Source organism: Zerene cesonia, chromosome 18 (genome assembly GCF_012273895.1).
Source record: "Zerene cesonia ecotype Mississippi chromosome 18, Zerene_cesonia_1.1, whole genome shotgun sequence".
NCBI lineage: Eukaryota > Metazoa > Arthropoda > Insecta > Lepidoptera > Pieridae > Zerene > Zerene cesonia.
Window position 1 is genome coordinate 8403529 of NC_052119.1, and position 14352 is coordinate 8417880.

At 31.3% G+C, this 14352-nt stretch overlaps 5 protein-coding genes across 5 annotated transcripts in view; 3 read left to right on the forward strand and 2 right to left on the reverse strand.

The window, feature by feature from the left end:
* Positions 1 to 2257: 2257 nt before the first annotated feature.
* On the reverse strand, positions 2258 to 6248 carry LOC119833781 (T-complex protein 1 subunit theta). Its single transcript, XM_038357959.1, has 6 exons — positions 6063 to 6248; positions 4889 to 5446; positions 4373 to 4747; positions 3893 to 4119; positions 2951 to 3146; positions 2258 to 2638 (listed from the first exon to the last, which is right to left on the reverse strand). The coding sequence occupies exons 1-6, from the start codon at positions 6120 to 6122 to the stop codon at positions 2417 to 2419; spliced, it is 1638 nt and encodes a 545-aa protein (XP_038213887.1). The 5' UTR covers positions 6123 to 6248; the 3' UTR covers positions 2258 to 2416.
* A 372-nt stretch (positions 6249 to 6620) lies between these two features.
* Positions 6621 to 7361, forward strand: LOC119833850 (c-Myc-binding protein). The gene is made up of 2 exons (XM_038358054.1): positions 6621 to 6790; positions 6938 to 7361. Exons 1-2 carry the CDS (start codon positions 6776 to 6778, stop codon positions 7184 to 7186), a joined length of 264 nt encoding a protein of 87 aa, XP_038213982.1. The 5' UTR covers positions 6621 to 6775; the 3' UTR covers positions 7187 to 7361.
* Positions 7362 to 8181: 820 nt separating this feature from the next.
* On the reverse strand, positions 8182 to 9944 carry LOC119834134 (ATP synthase subunit O, mitochondrial). The gene is made up of 4 exons (XM_038358427.1): positions 9787 to 9944; positions 9458 to 9712; positions 8907 to 9098; positions 8182 to 8425 (listed from the first exon to the last, which is right to left on the reverse strand). The coding sequence occupies exons 1-4, from the start codon at positions 9811 to 9813 to the stop codon at positions 8270 to 8272; spliced, it is 630 nt and encodes a 209-aa protein (XP_038214355.1). The 5' UTR covers positions 9814 to 9944; the 3' UTR covers positions 8182 to 8269.
* Positions 9945 to 10192: 248 nt separating this feature from the next.
* LOC119834133 (eukaryotic translation initiation factor 2 subunit 3) overlaps positions 10193 to 14352 on the forward strand; it is an 11519-nt gene continuing 7359 nt past the window's right edge. The window contains exons 1-2 of the mRNA XM_038358426.1: positions 10193 to 10438; positions 10591 to 10765. Of these exons, the coding sequence (XP_038214354.1) occupies positions 10379 to 10438; positions 10591 to 10765 (235 nt within the window). The 5' untranslated portion in view covers positions 10193 to 10378. The remainder of the gene's footprint in view (positions 10439 to 10590; positions 10766 to 14352) is intronic.
* LOC119834131 (histone-lysine N-methyltransferase SUV39H1-A) lies at positions 11175 to 13790 on the forward strand. Its single transcript, XM_038358424.1, has one exon. It carries the CDS (start codon positions 11220 to 11222, stop codon positions 12741 to 12743), a length of 1524 nt encoding a protein of 507 aa, XP_038214352.1. The 5' UTR covers positions 11175 to 11219; the 3' UTR covers positions 12744 to 13790.

Genomic DNA, 14352 nt, shown 5'->3' on the forward strand with positions numbered 1-14352 from the left:
AATCACAGTATAAAAAGTCCCATTTTTAATTCTTTATTGTCAATAGAACCTGTTAATGTTATTCAAATACACATCAACACTCTTTATATGAATGAAATTATGTCAAATATTTAAACAAATAATCCAAGATTGACATGTTTGACTCTAACTGAAACTATGCCCGATTTACATTATTCTAGTCCAGCTATTGTATTCATTCGAAATTAATTACATTCGTGTACTGGATCAGTAGTGCTTTCGAATGAAATGGGATCATTTTTGTGAAATTGTAATAATTAAAATGACATAGGTCAAACCCACGATTGGAGTATGTATCATTAATCGAGCATTACATCACCAGTCTCGACTTAACTAGCAAATTTCACTTCATGGAAACGCTTAGGTACGTTCATCAACACTATTAGATTAATATATATAATTCCTTCAATGTAATCGATGTTTACTCGTATTTAGAAATAACTAATAGAATTAGTTATAGCATGTAAATGTTATGATAAAAGACTCTTGTGTTCGTTATATAAAATAAGTACATATTATATGACTAAAGGTGCATTAGTATAATTTTTTTTTACATTCAAAATCGAACAGAAAAAAAAAACAAATTTTGATATTAATTAATTATGTTTGTTCTCAGTCGATATCTTAACTATACTACGCTTCCTAAAACCTAGAAAAACAACACAGCTAGAAAAAATTCTGCTGTAAATTATTTAATTATATAAATTGATCACTTTATTTTTGTAGGTTCTATTTAAAGTTGGATTTTTTCGTATTTACCATTTGTTAATGCCCAATTCGATTGTAACATAAATATGTATGAAATTCAAAACAACCATTATGAGTATTCAATCTTAAATAATGTAGACTGATCTTTAGAAATCTTTGTATTTTCGTATAATAAACTATTTTAGAAATATTTTTTATTTTTATTTTAACCCTACTCACCTCACTAGTACTGTATGATGAAAAAGAACGTCATTGGAGTGATGTCCGATGTTTAAATCAATTATCTTTAGTTTTGGCATATGAATCCTGATATGTTTTATACATCGTTAGTGCTTATGGGCGGCGGGCGTCACTTCCTATGACCCGCCTGCTAGGCGATAAAAAAAAAACATTTGGTACGTAACAAATACAGGGTCTAATAATAAGTGAACCTCTGCCACCTTGTGGGCCTGAACGTTGGGGCATTTTACATTAGTTAAACTGATCAATTTCCTTTTGATTTACGAACATTCTGTTTCCTGCTAGATCAATACATTTTTTTGTTAGTCCCGACCGGGCATAGAACTTAAGACCCCCAAACGTTTTACATGTGTTATCCTTTATATGCAAGTACCAAGGTGGCAGTCTAGCAGGGTCGTATGCTAAGGTCGTAGAAACTAACTTGCAACTACCCATGTAATAACACACAGGCACATAATTTGTGTTGTATTGATTATATTACTCACTTTTAAAGTATAGAATACGGACTAACTACTACAATATACTGAATAATATAAACTAATATTATAAAGTCTACACTGTAGTAATATCATAATCCACAAATAATAAAATTAATGCCAATGCTTTTCATTTTAGATTTCCTATTTCAATAAATAGACATAAACATTTGTCTCAGAAATTTTGCCTCGTGTCATGCGATAACCACGAATGCAAAGCATATCTATGAATGCAAATTGTTGATTATTTGATGTTTTTCGATATTTGCATTTACTTGACATGTTAAATTAATTGTAAACTTACTAAATATGCTAAATAATTTTTTTTTTTAATATACATTACATAGTTAAGACATTTTGAAAGAATAGAAAAAATTTGATCACGAGGCGGGATTCGAACCCACGTGTTTTCCATACCGTAGCAACGCCGAGCTTCTCGGCCATCATAGATTGCTTGGGGTGTCAAAGCATTTCAATGCTATAAAACTAAATATTAAACATAACATTTCATACCGCCCGAGGCAATTTTACTCAGAGTTTGGGTTTTTTTTTTTTACATGAAACGTCGAAAAAATCGGTACCAGAGTAGTTGGCAGAAAAGATCAGATCATAGACATACAAACTCTAAATATATATTCTATATCGTCATTAAATTTAACGTATATAGTCGTCTCTTTTTCCTTTATCGTTTAAACGTAACTCAGTCATTTTTTTTCTATTATATTAATCGATGTTATGTTAAAATCTAAATCAACCTGGGTATGCACTCTGTTATCTAAATGAAATAAAAACATTATACTTTTAGTAATTTTATTTATTAAAGTTAGTTTACAAGCTAAAATAGCATTAAACAAAATACTCTTTCAAGCTAAGTATACGAATTATGTATTATCTGTTAAAATAAAATGTGACCAATATGTATTAACTTAAATAATTCAAATGCATTGATGAAAACTGATAGATCAGTGTTGTGATTATGATTCGTCGTCGCTTCCTGCTGGTGCTTTTGGTTTTGGTCCTCCGGCCCTCTTGGCCATAATAATTTGGTCAACTTTCAGAATTGTGGTGGCTGCACCGACTGCATATTTAAGGCCCCAATACTTCAATACATATAAATCGAGAACACCCTTCTCAGTTGCGTCACAAACTCCATTGTTTTCTGTATCAATGTCGAAGCCCACATTCTTTTCATTATTCTGAAAGAAATTTAAATAACATAAAATTTAAATAAATTTTATTAATATTATAAATTTAAGTATTTAACAGTAAAAAATCTTGCTGAATTATAATTTTCTCTTTTTTTTGGGTGTCAAATTGATAATAATTATAATTAAACATGATTATAATTTTTTACATCATTCTAAATCTTAAATAAGCTTAAATAAGTCTTTTATACAGATGAATCATTAATTATGAAACTGAAAAACAAATTTAATATAAGATATAAATGGGGAAAATAAATAGCTCATTATGACGATGAAGATTGTAATAAAATAAAGATTTCCTACCCTGTGTGCCTTGTAGATATTGTTCACAACTTCTGTAGCATTTGCTCCAGAATTATCTGCCAAAGCTCTAGGGACACTTTCCAACGCTACGGCAAACTTCCTCACTGCATATTGTTCCAGACCAGGCAATGTATCCGCATACTGAAGGAGTCTCTGAGCTAATTCTATTTCTGTGGCGCCAGCACCGGGTAAAAATCTGGAAATTAAATTATTTTATGGTTTTAGTGTTTAATATGAATGGTCCAAAATGACCAAAATTCAGTACAGTATGTACAGTACAGTACAGTACAGTACAGTACAGTACAGTACAGTACAGTACAGTACAGTACAGTACAGTACAGTGCAGTGCAGTACAGTACAGTGCAGTGCAATGCAGTACAGTACAGTATGTACATGGTACATGTACATATGTACATGGAATGAACACTTTTCCATGTGGAAATCACAATAATAATAATATGACTACAAGTTATGTATTTCATTGTTTTATTTATGTATATTTATTATTTAAGTGTCTCAAAAATTTCCGTAATGCATTACGGAATTTTTGAGACACCCGTTTGTTTAATTGAAATTTAACATTTGACAAAAGTAATAACTTAACACAATAAATGGTAGTTAATAGAATAGAAATGGTACCAATTTTATATACGCGTATCTTTGTAAGAATGACTAGATGTATGTGTGATACTTTTTCACGCAAAAACAGCAGATCCGACGTATAAATGTAAAGTGCTAAAATTTTGTACAGAGATGGATTATATGAAACAGGAAATAGGGGACATAAATATGGGTAAATACCCAGGTACCACGCGTGTGCCGCCGCGGGTTCCAGTAAGTATGACATACCAAAAAGTCATGGTTCTAAAAATGAAGTAAAAATATCATTGTAAAATAATAATTTTATAGTATATTATAATTATATAATAGAATACTATTTACCTGCCATCTCTAGCAATTCCCTTGAATGTGTTGACACCATCATCAATGGCTCTCTCTATATCATCCATATAGTTGTCTGTGGAACCTCTAATAACAACTGTTGCTATGCGTGATTCTGAAGTCTCCATAGAGAATACAACCACCCTTGTGTCACCTACTTCGTCTACTCTTACAACATCACAGTAACCAAGTTCTTCAGCAGTGGGTGTGGTAAGGCGAGGTAGTACCTAGAAATACGTGAATTTATTTGTCTATGGTCTAAGCTATAATAAGCTAATATAATATCATTCTGAACAAATAACTCAAAATTGTATTCAGGAATAAAACAAATAAATTTAAATGTCATATTAGTTATTGGTTGGGATAGGTATTGATTCTATAAAACAAAAAAAAAAAACATTTTTGGTTATTATTTATTGTTTGGGCTAGAAATTAACTAAGAATTTCACTCTGGGTAGCTATACAATAGTTTATACTCACTGTTGCATTAACAGTCCTGGCTAGGCGACGTAAATCAAACTTTGAGTTAAGACGGACTGCCATCACTCCATATTTGTTCAAGAAGTGCAACGCCATATCACCAAATTTAGCACCAGCCACAATAACCTTAACTCCAGCATCAGCAATATCCTTTATCTGTTTCTCAAGAAGGGATTCCTCGCCTTTACTGAAGTTGAGAAGTTCATCTGCCGACTTTATGAGAACTGTGCCCTTGGTCTCAGTTTGTGTGATGTCCACGGGGCAAGAATACACAGCTACTTTGGCTTTAGTAGCATTGCTGACTTCTCCTTCTACCTCACGTTTGAACACCATGCCAGATAGAACTTCTGATTGGAGAAGACCAGCTCCAAGAATCTAAATATATGATAAATGGAAATTAATGAAGACATCAAAATGGTCAAGGTACTTTAACAAAATTTCAAATATTTTTCCATTTCATTTTTTTATATGTTCCTTTTTTAATTATAAAAAATAAAAACAAAGCTTAAAAATTACCTTACAAATCCTAACATTGTCAACATTGAAAGTTGTTTTTTCTGGGAGTATTGCAATACAAGCCTTAGCTACCAATCCAGCTATAAAATCTTCATTGCCATATTGCTTAGCCATTATAGAGGGCTTGATACCTTTGACAACCTCATCAAAGTTCTTGCAATCTTTAATCTCGTAATTCACGAGTTCAGGTAGAATTTCTAGACATTTATCCATAGCTTTCTCATAACCCTCAGCTATCTCACTAGTGGTGACGCCTAAGCGCAATAACTCTTCAGCTGCCTCCAACAATGCCCCAGATATCACAATAACAAAGTTTGTGCCATCACCGACTTCAGAGTCTTGCATTTGACTGGCCAAAACCATCAATTTTGCAGCAGGATGCTCGACATCCAACTCACGTATGATTGTGCCAGCGTCACTTGTGACAAACTGCTTTTCAATGTGGTTGATGATCATCTTGTTCATCCCGTTGGGTCCGTATGCTGAGCGGACACTTTGTGCAAATTGTTTGCATGCATTTATATTACGATATACTGCTTCTTCTAAACCAGAGAACATCTGAAAATTTCGAAATGAATATATAATTCAGTCAAATGAATGCTCCGTATAGCAGAAACAATGAAAAGTCCATTAAAAATTAAGTAATAGACATCTTATCTATCAAACAAATTAGTACATTGTATTGCTACATTACTTCAATAAAAGTACTGTGTATGTTGTAAAATAATATAAAAAATATGTGTTAAATAAATTTGCTGCCTCTAAACAATTTTATACTTGTGTTAACTGCATTACTAAATTTTACCTTCTTATTCTCCAACCTGTATCTCTTTGAAGAATACCTGAATATATACCTTGTAGATCTAGGTTGAGATTCATCGTAATATATTAAACTGACGTGTTTTGTGTCTTATATTTCTGATATATTTTACTCGATTATGAGTTAAATTAATAACACCGAAGTCGTCATGGTTAGAAGATGATTTAAAAAAAAGTATTCGAAAATTATACTTTGAAATAACTTATTCTTATGCATTTCAACTGTATAAACGAGAAATTTCTATTTGATTTAGTTCCCTAATTCAATTTCGACAAAGAAATAACAAAATGTAGTCATATGGTCTACCGCACATGACAGTAGTACAGGGATTTTGGTTATAATTTAGCAACTTACCCGAGCACCTTCCTTTAACATTTGGGGTACACCCGGAGCTTTGGGAATATGTAGAGCCATTTTTCTTTTATTTTTATTTGGTTTTAGGATACAAATTAGTTATAATAATAAGTAAATAAAATACTTCTCAACAAAACCGCACTGATAACTACGAACTATACCATAGACTATAGAGTATAGACTATAGACCCGAATTTATACCGCTGACCGAATTTAGCAGCAAGTAGGTTCTGCCAAAGGGCATAGAATAAAGACTACGTAGTATATATATTATTTACTCTGTGGTAAAGATAAAAATACAGATATTATAACGCAGATGTTTTAATTTATTCATAGTCTATTAGGTACCCTGAATTTAATCATGAACTTTATTTATTACCTAGGAATGGAAAGACTAAATTTATTTTGTAAATTTTCACGCTATTTCCAAAAATAACTCCAAACTTAGCGTCGTATAATATAATATACATAATATTTGTTTGTAGCCCATACTATAAATTGCCATACAAGAAAAAAGAAAACAAATTCAATGAAATGACAATTGACAATCACAGCCCAAAATTGACAGAAGCGTTTTAATGCATATTCTTGTAGATTTCTACTTCCGTTCTTGGTTGTGAATTTTCCATATTTACAATTGAATTTATTCGAAAATAAATTGGATTTACGCTCCGCATTTTTGATCACTACACATACGATAGCAAATATCTAAAATGTCCTCGTACAAGGTAATCTGTTTTTACCTAGAAGCTATCTAATATCATGTTTTGAATATGGTTTACTTGAATTGTTTAATGATATCAATAATTTTATAACAAAATATCAATAAAAACCTTTTGATCCCTAATAAACCATATATACATTTTACTTTCAAGCCTATTGATTCAAAAAGAGAAGAATTTCGGCGATATTTAGAACGGGCTGGTGTTATGGATGCCTTGACCAAGGTCCTAGTTAGTCTCTACGAAGAACCTGATAAACCAGAAGATGCTTTAGAATATGTGCGGAAACATTTAGGTACAGAGGGTGGAGATGATGAGTTAGAGGCTGCACGAGCTCGGATTGCAGAATTAGAAGCTGAAAATGCCTTACTCAAAGGAGAAGCAGCTCCAACAGAAGGATAGATAAATTATAAAATATTTAAGTTAAAAGATGATCTCAATTCACTGATCTCAAGTAATTTGTTGATCTTACAAATTATATTAAGTTACTTACTATAAGAGTTATATTTCTGTTGTATGTGCAGAAAGCACAATTTTGTTTGTTTCAAAGCTTTTATGTAATAATATTATATAAGTTTGGAAATGGTTGCTTTTATTTTAATTTTAAAACCCAATTGCTGTGTATGGAAACATTTATTTTTTGAAAATATTTATGTATGACGGAAATCAAAATATTTCCTAATAAAACAGGACACCAAATTTGCTCAAATACACGTAGGTATGGACAATAGGCAAGGTAGGGCACACCGGGTCACACTGTTCTGTGCGTAATCTTTTAAGAACAGCAAATGAGTTGGTCAATATACAAGATGCAACTATGTGCGTGAATGCCTTAGAAACCAGAAGCACAGATCCAAACCATGATAATTACCTTTGTAGGGACTAGAGTTTTCTATGAAATATGTTTACTATCTCATCAATACAAGTATATAAAAATCTCATTTGAGTGTTCAATTGTTGTGGTAAAAAATAAAACAATAATGTCTGATTGTTTGGCCAACCAATACAAAGTTTGCCAGTTTAACTAAAGAAAAAATGTGACAAAATTACGGAAGATAGAATCAGCATCTAGCATATCTAGGAAAAATGTTGATTTTTGTAATTTTTAAACTTAGATTTTTATAATTTCTTGATTATAGTTGCTGCTATTAGCCATGGTTTACTATTACTTCCAAGTTTTTAAATATTATCTAGTCAATTCAAATCAGAGCACTATATAAAAGTTCCTAAATGATGTAGGGCATACAATGTTATGTCATAGACAAATACCAGCCAATCAAATCAAATCAAGACAAATATCAGCCATTTAAAAAAAGAGCACATTATATCCTCTTTGTTAAATTATCTGATGATGAAGACAGTTATTTGCTACAAACATAAAAAATAATAAAAACATATACATAGACTTCACTGATTTTATTATTCAGTAAACATGATTGGAACCATAAATTATTTCTACACTGTATCCTTAATCTTTTCTATGCTTTAAGCCGAGGCGCTGATGAGTTCTGTGTATTTCTTCACTTTGCTAGCCACACTCATATCCACATACTTGTCACCAATGGACACAACCATGCCTCCCATCAGAGAGGGATCTACAGTTGCTGTGAGCTGCAGAGTTTCATTACCCTTAAGGAATTTCTGGAAAAAACAAAGTTTTTATTGAAAAAAGGAAATAGGAAATATATTATGTACATAACTTGTTTCTACTGTGCTCCATTATATACACACAAAGAATCTGTAATGACAATGATCTTGGATGACATGATAAATTGCAGTTTATTTCATGGAATTACTATGCAAGAAATTTAACAAAGAATATACAACAGAAAAGATTTTCCAGTAAATTAGTATTAAAACTATATTTAGAACACTACAAATGATGTTTGCAATAAAATTCTTGTAATCCAAGTAATGCGATCCATATAATGCACTTATCAGAATTAAGCAAAAATAGTATATTCTTTTCTATACTATATACATGATTATAAAGAAGAGTTAGGTTGTGACAGAGGTACAACTATTTAAATCGAAGCAATTACTAATTGCCATGTCATAAAGTAATTCAAGATAAACCTCATTTTACATAAAAATATTTGAATTTCAGTTGGAAGCACCTTACCTTAAGAGCAGCTTCCAAGTTCTGTTTCTGGGCAGCATCCAGAGGCTTGGCAGTTACAACGTGGCAAGTAACCTCACCACGGTGGGCGGCCATGATAATTTTGAATGCATTGATGATGGCTTCCAGCTTGTTGAGACGTCCATTTTCAGCCAACAAACCCAAGAGGTTGCTTGTTGTAGCGCACATGTTTATCTATTTAAATAAAAAAATATATATAAATAGAAAATGCATATAAACATTTCATTTAAAGAAAACTGAATTTTAATAATTATAATAATATTAACCATCTTAGAAGCCTGGAAAAATTATCAGCATCAATTTTGTATATAATAATATAATCAAATATTATTAAAATAAAAAAGTTAATTAAATATAGTTTAATTATTTTAAGCATTACATACATGACTAAATGTAAATATAAAATATTCCCTTTGTTAACATGTGTAAAATCCAATTGCCTATTCATTACGCAAATAGCAAATTACTATATATATGCTTTATTATAATATAAAAAAAAATTAGAATAATCAAGTAAATAATGATTAACGTACCTTTGAAGCAACATGTTTTAACGCATCTGCCTTGATGCTTCGCTTCAGAACAGGGTTCATAATGAATTCCTTGAGTTTGGCATCAGATTTCATGGATTTTTGGAAGTGAGACAATTCTTTTTCGACTGCATCCAATGCTTTGGTCTTTGAGGCTGCTGAATATAAAGCTGCAGCGTATCTACCTTCTAAACCAAAGACTTGAATAGGTGCCTTGACCATCTGAGATGCAGCCGAGGACGTGCTGAGGGTTCGCACCTGATAAGATTACGTAATGTGTTACTTATAAATAAAATTTGAACAAAAACATGTCTAAGTATTAAAATGTTTACCAGCATATTAGCCTTCATCACGGACATGGTGATATTTTTAGTGTACGAACAAATTAGAAAATTAATTCACCCTCAGTAGGTTCGGCTTCAGCAATACCATGCCAATTTGCCAAACCACAAATGTCAAAATTACATATTATGTCGAACAAAGGTGACAGATAATATATTTTTTTACTACAGTTGGAGTTACTGGAGAGAAGTTGAGTGGTGCAAAAATATTGCATTGCATAGTTTTTTCAAGCATAAGGGCTCTTGTGAATAGTTTTTGTGAGCATTGAGTGATTCATCATTATTGATGTAAATGGTCTACCTGTTATGTGTAATTTAAAAACTTGAAATATACTATGGACATAATTGATAAATTTTAATCATATTTTTTAGCTTTACTTTTTATGTCAATTCGACAGTTGACATTTATGACATACCCGCCGTACCTACTGCATCTCAACTAAAATTTATTATAGCCACGCTATATATTTTAATAGGTTAAGGGTTATATTTTAATGTGTACCTTGTAAAATACTACATATATCTGTAGCGTTTCTTTGTTACATAAAATTTTCATTTATAAACTAAGAAAATTTAAGGAAAAATGGCTTCGAGTGAAGGCCGTGCACAGTCAAACTTGCATCAGCAAGATTTGTCTAAATTGGTACGTAAATACTTTTTTTACTAACTTTAAATAGGAATATATTGTATTATTTTCCTTTAATTAATCACTATAAACTAAAAACTATGTGTCATAAATAAACAATCATATTGCATCAGTTCTTGAAAGTTTTTGTTAACGTGTGCTGTTTTTAGGATGTCACAAAACTTTCGGCTTTATCGCCAGAAGTAATATCGAGACAAGCAACTATCAATATTGGAACTATTGGACATGTAGCTCATGGAAAATCAACTGTAGTAAAAGCTATTTCAGGTGTGCAAACTGTCAGATTTAAAAATGAGCTGGAAAGAAACATTACTATTAAACTGGGTGAGTATCTTAGTTGTGTAAGTAAGATATTTAAAATTTCTAAAATGTCACTAAATTGTTTGGTCTTGATTTGTATATTCATATAACTGGAAACAAAATGTTTTCTTATATGCACTTTCTTATCATTAATACTATATTCTATGTTGTACAAATAGGTATAATATATGTAAGACAATTATTTTGTATTGTTTTAAATTATGGATAGTATGATTTTTTTAAAACATGCGTTTTATATATATTAATTTAATTTAAAAACTACATAATTGTATTAAATATAAAAAAATCATGCCCTAATTCAAGTTCTTTGCAATATACCATGTGAATGAATAACTGCCTATCTTTTATTTTCTTCTATTTAAATTTATACCAACATGAGATACATGTAATATAAAGAAATTATTTTAATCAAAACACATGGTATGTTGCAGAGCGCCTGTCTGACTCAGTTATAAGAATGTTTCGTGCAAGAGCTGATGAAAGAGATGAACATATGTTTCATGAAAAGATAAGAAGAGCAAATAAAAGAATCTTGCCTCCTGAGCCTGATCTAACCCCAGAAAAACCTCCAGCTAAGAGGCATAAAAAAGGGAAACAAGACCCAGAAGAATTTATCATAGAAAGTATCCTTGACTTTAAGTTTGAAAATGGACTGGAATATTTCTTCATTAAATGGAAAGGATGGCCGGACAGTGAAAATACATGGGAACCCATAGAAAATCTTGATAATTGCCCTGAGATTCTGAGAAAGTTTTTGTTAGAAAAGGAGGAAAGCAATAGTGAACGCTTTGAAAAATTGGAAAATGAATTGTCATTTGACAATTTGCTCTCAGAGGAAAACCTTATCACAAGAATTGAAGAATTTGAATATTTCTCCCATTTTGAATTAAAGGAAAAACTTATATTGAAATATCTTGTAATGATCTCTTTGCCCATGTCAGAAGAAAATCATGTTGCAGAATTAGTTCAGGAAACTAGAGATATTTTACAATTATACACAATGATTAGAATGCGATGTCGTCAGCTTATGGCGCTAAAACAATGGGAAGAATATCTCAACCAAGTAGACAAGTGCAAGAAACTTTGTGTAGAAAATGATGTTGATTTAGCTGGTCCTCCTGAAAATTTTACTTATATCAATGAATCAATTCCTGGTGCTGGTGTTGTAATACCTAATGATCCTCCTATTGGCTGTGAGTGCACAGCATGTAATTGTCGCTCAAATACGTGTTGTGGAATGCAAGCTGGCTTCTTCGCATACACACATAACAAAAGACTCAGAGTGGCATCTGGCACCCCAGTGTATGAATGCAATAAAGCTTGTAAATGCTCCACGGACTGCAATAATCGAGTTGTACAAAGGGGCAGAACTTTTAAGCTTACAATATTCAGAACTGCCAATGGCTGTGGCTGGGGAGTGAGAACAGAGCAAAAAATCAGACAAGGGCAATTTCTTTGCCAATATGTTGGTGAAGTTATAACATTTGAAGAAGCTGAGAAAAGAGGAAGGGAATATGATGCAAATGGGTTGACATATCTGTTCGATTTAGACTTTAATTCAGTTGAAAATCCATATGTTGTGGATGCATGCAACTTGGGTAATGTGTCGCATTTTATAAATCACTCATGTGACCCAAATTTAGGTGTATGGGCTGTATGGGCTGACTGCCTTGATCCGAACTTACCAATGTTAGCTCTATTTGCGACACGTGATATAGAAGCCGGGGAAGAAATTTGTTTTGATTACTTACAGAAGTCTTCGGAGAGTGAAGAAGAAGTCAATAATACTCCTCAAAAACGAGAAAATGCAAATGTTGAAATAGAACAAAGTGTTCCAAGTCCATCAGAAGCTAACACAGCTGATTCACCAGTGTCTCCTATCAAATCAAGGTTTGAAATTCAGCAGCAGAATAGAGCCATGTTAAGAAATTTAACTGAGTGTAAATGTGGTGCAACAAAGTGTAGAAAATATTTGTTTTAGTCCAATGAAATATGTTTAAAACTAAAGTAAGTGATAAAATGCATGAAATAGGATAACGGTTTACTATCAATTGGGAATGAAATATTAGTTTTAAAATTCATGATTGCTGGTTCACAGTATTAATTGGATATGCTTATAAGTACATATTTTAAGCTTAATTTTATCTCTCCAGAGTGACTTGAATTGTTAATTTCTATGTTTTGATTATGAATGCATACATTTTTTCCAAACTGTAATTAAACTTTCACACACATGTGACAAACCATTTGTGAAGAATTCACTTGTTACAAAATATAATATTTAAATAAATTGTTAATGAATTACCTACTTTTGTATGATAATATAATCAAAAATCCAGCATCAATATATTTTTATACATCAATGCAATTATAAAGATAAATAATTACAGAATCTCATAAATCCTGAGTATTAAATATAATAATACATATGAAACATTTAATGTTAAAGTTAAATCCAAGGGTAGGATTTAGTTTCAACAAGAAAAGTAGACAAAGGAAATAGTGGAAATAAATAAAAATGTGAAAAGTAAGATTTTTTTAATATCTTACCCTTTCAGGCCGGAGGGAGGTTGCCTTAAACCCCGCCCCTACTTGGTTACGCCCATGGCTATATTTGTATCTCAAGTGGTATTTATATGTTATGGATATTGAACCACAAATCTTATAATGTTACAATATGATATATTTCACATGTATTATAGCCCTTTAAGCTTTATATTTTGTAAAGTTGTTACATTTATCTCAAAATGCACAGTTATTGTTATGAAATTGTATGGTTTACAAAATTGCAAGTATTTGTTTAGTTCTTAATTTAAATAAGAACAAATCTAGAATGTAATAGGGAAATGAAGAATGTTTTTATATCATAAGAGCTTGTTAAGTGCCTTTAGAACATTAGTTAGTTTATAAATGTATGTTTGGAATGATGACCTTTTACATTTACAACAGTGAAGTTATATGTATACATTAATATTTTGGAAATAATCTTTACAAATAAATGTGCTATTTAAAATTATTTTTTACTAGCTGCACCCGGCAAACGCTGTTCTGCCTTACTCTGATCATTTAGAGGTATGAAAAATAGATGTTAGCCGATTCTCAAACATACCCGATATGCACACAAAATTGCATAAGAATCAGTCAAACCGTTTCAGAAGACTATGGCAACGAAAACTGTGACACGAGAATTTTATATATTAGATTTACCCTTATGTTCAACTTGATTTCATGGCATCTATGTTTTTAAATATACAGTCAAAACTGTTTACAACAACATCATTTATAACAACATATCGGTTAAAATGACCAGAATCTAGGGTCCCAGCTGAATTATCAACATAACAACATCATCGGCTGTTACGACAATCGGTTTTTACGACTAAATATGAGAAGTCCCTTTGATGTCATTATAACAGATTTTGACTGTAGTTCGTTCATTATGTTAATTATTTGCATATTATGTATATTTTAGTCAAAAAACAACTTTGCTTAATATTGCATATGTATACAAAAATTGCGTTTTATTTCTTTTTACCAAAATTTATACCAGAATTATTTATTTATGTTACACAAAGCATAGTATTTCATAA

Coding starts and splice junctions, on each gene's coding strand:
- LOC119833781 (XM_038357959.1), bottom strand. CDS start 6,122: ATGGCTCTACATATTCCCAAAGCTCCGGGTGTACCCCAAATGTTAAAG. Junction 5,447..6,062: donor TGTTAAAGGAAGGTGCTCGG/GTAAGTTGCTAA, acceptor CGAAATTTTCAG/ATGTTCTCTGGTTTAGAAGA. Junction 3,147..3,892: donor GGAATTGCTAGAGATGGCAG/GTAAATAGTATT, acceptor TTTAATTTCCAG/ATTTTTACCCGGTGCTGGCG.
- LOC119834134 (XM_038358427.1), bottom strand. CDS start 9,813: ATGTCCGTGATGAAGGCTAATATGCTG. Junction 9,713..9,786: donor TGATGAAGGCTAATATGCTG/GTAAACATTTTA, acceptor TAATCTTATCAG/GTGCGAACCCTCAGCACGTC. Junction 9,099..9,457: donor TAAAACATGTTGCTTCAAAG/GTACGTTAATCA, acceptor TTATTTAAATAG/ATAAACATGTGCGCTACAAC.
- LOC119834131 (XM_038358424.1), top strand. CDS start 11,220: ATGTTTCGTGCAAGAGCTGATGAAAGAGATGAACATATGTTTCATGAA.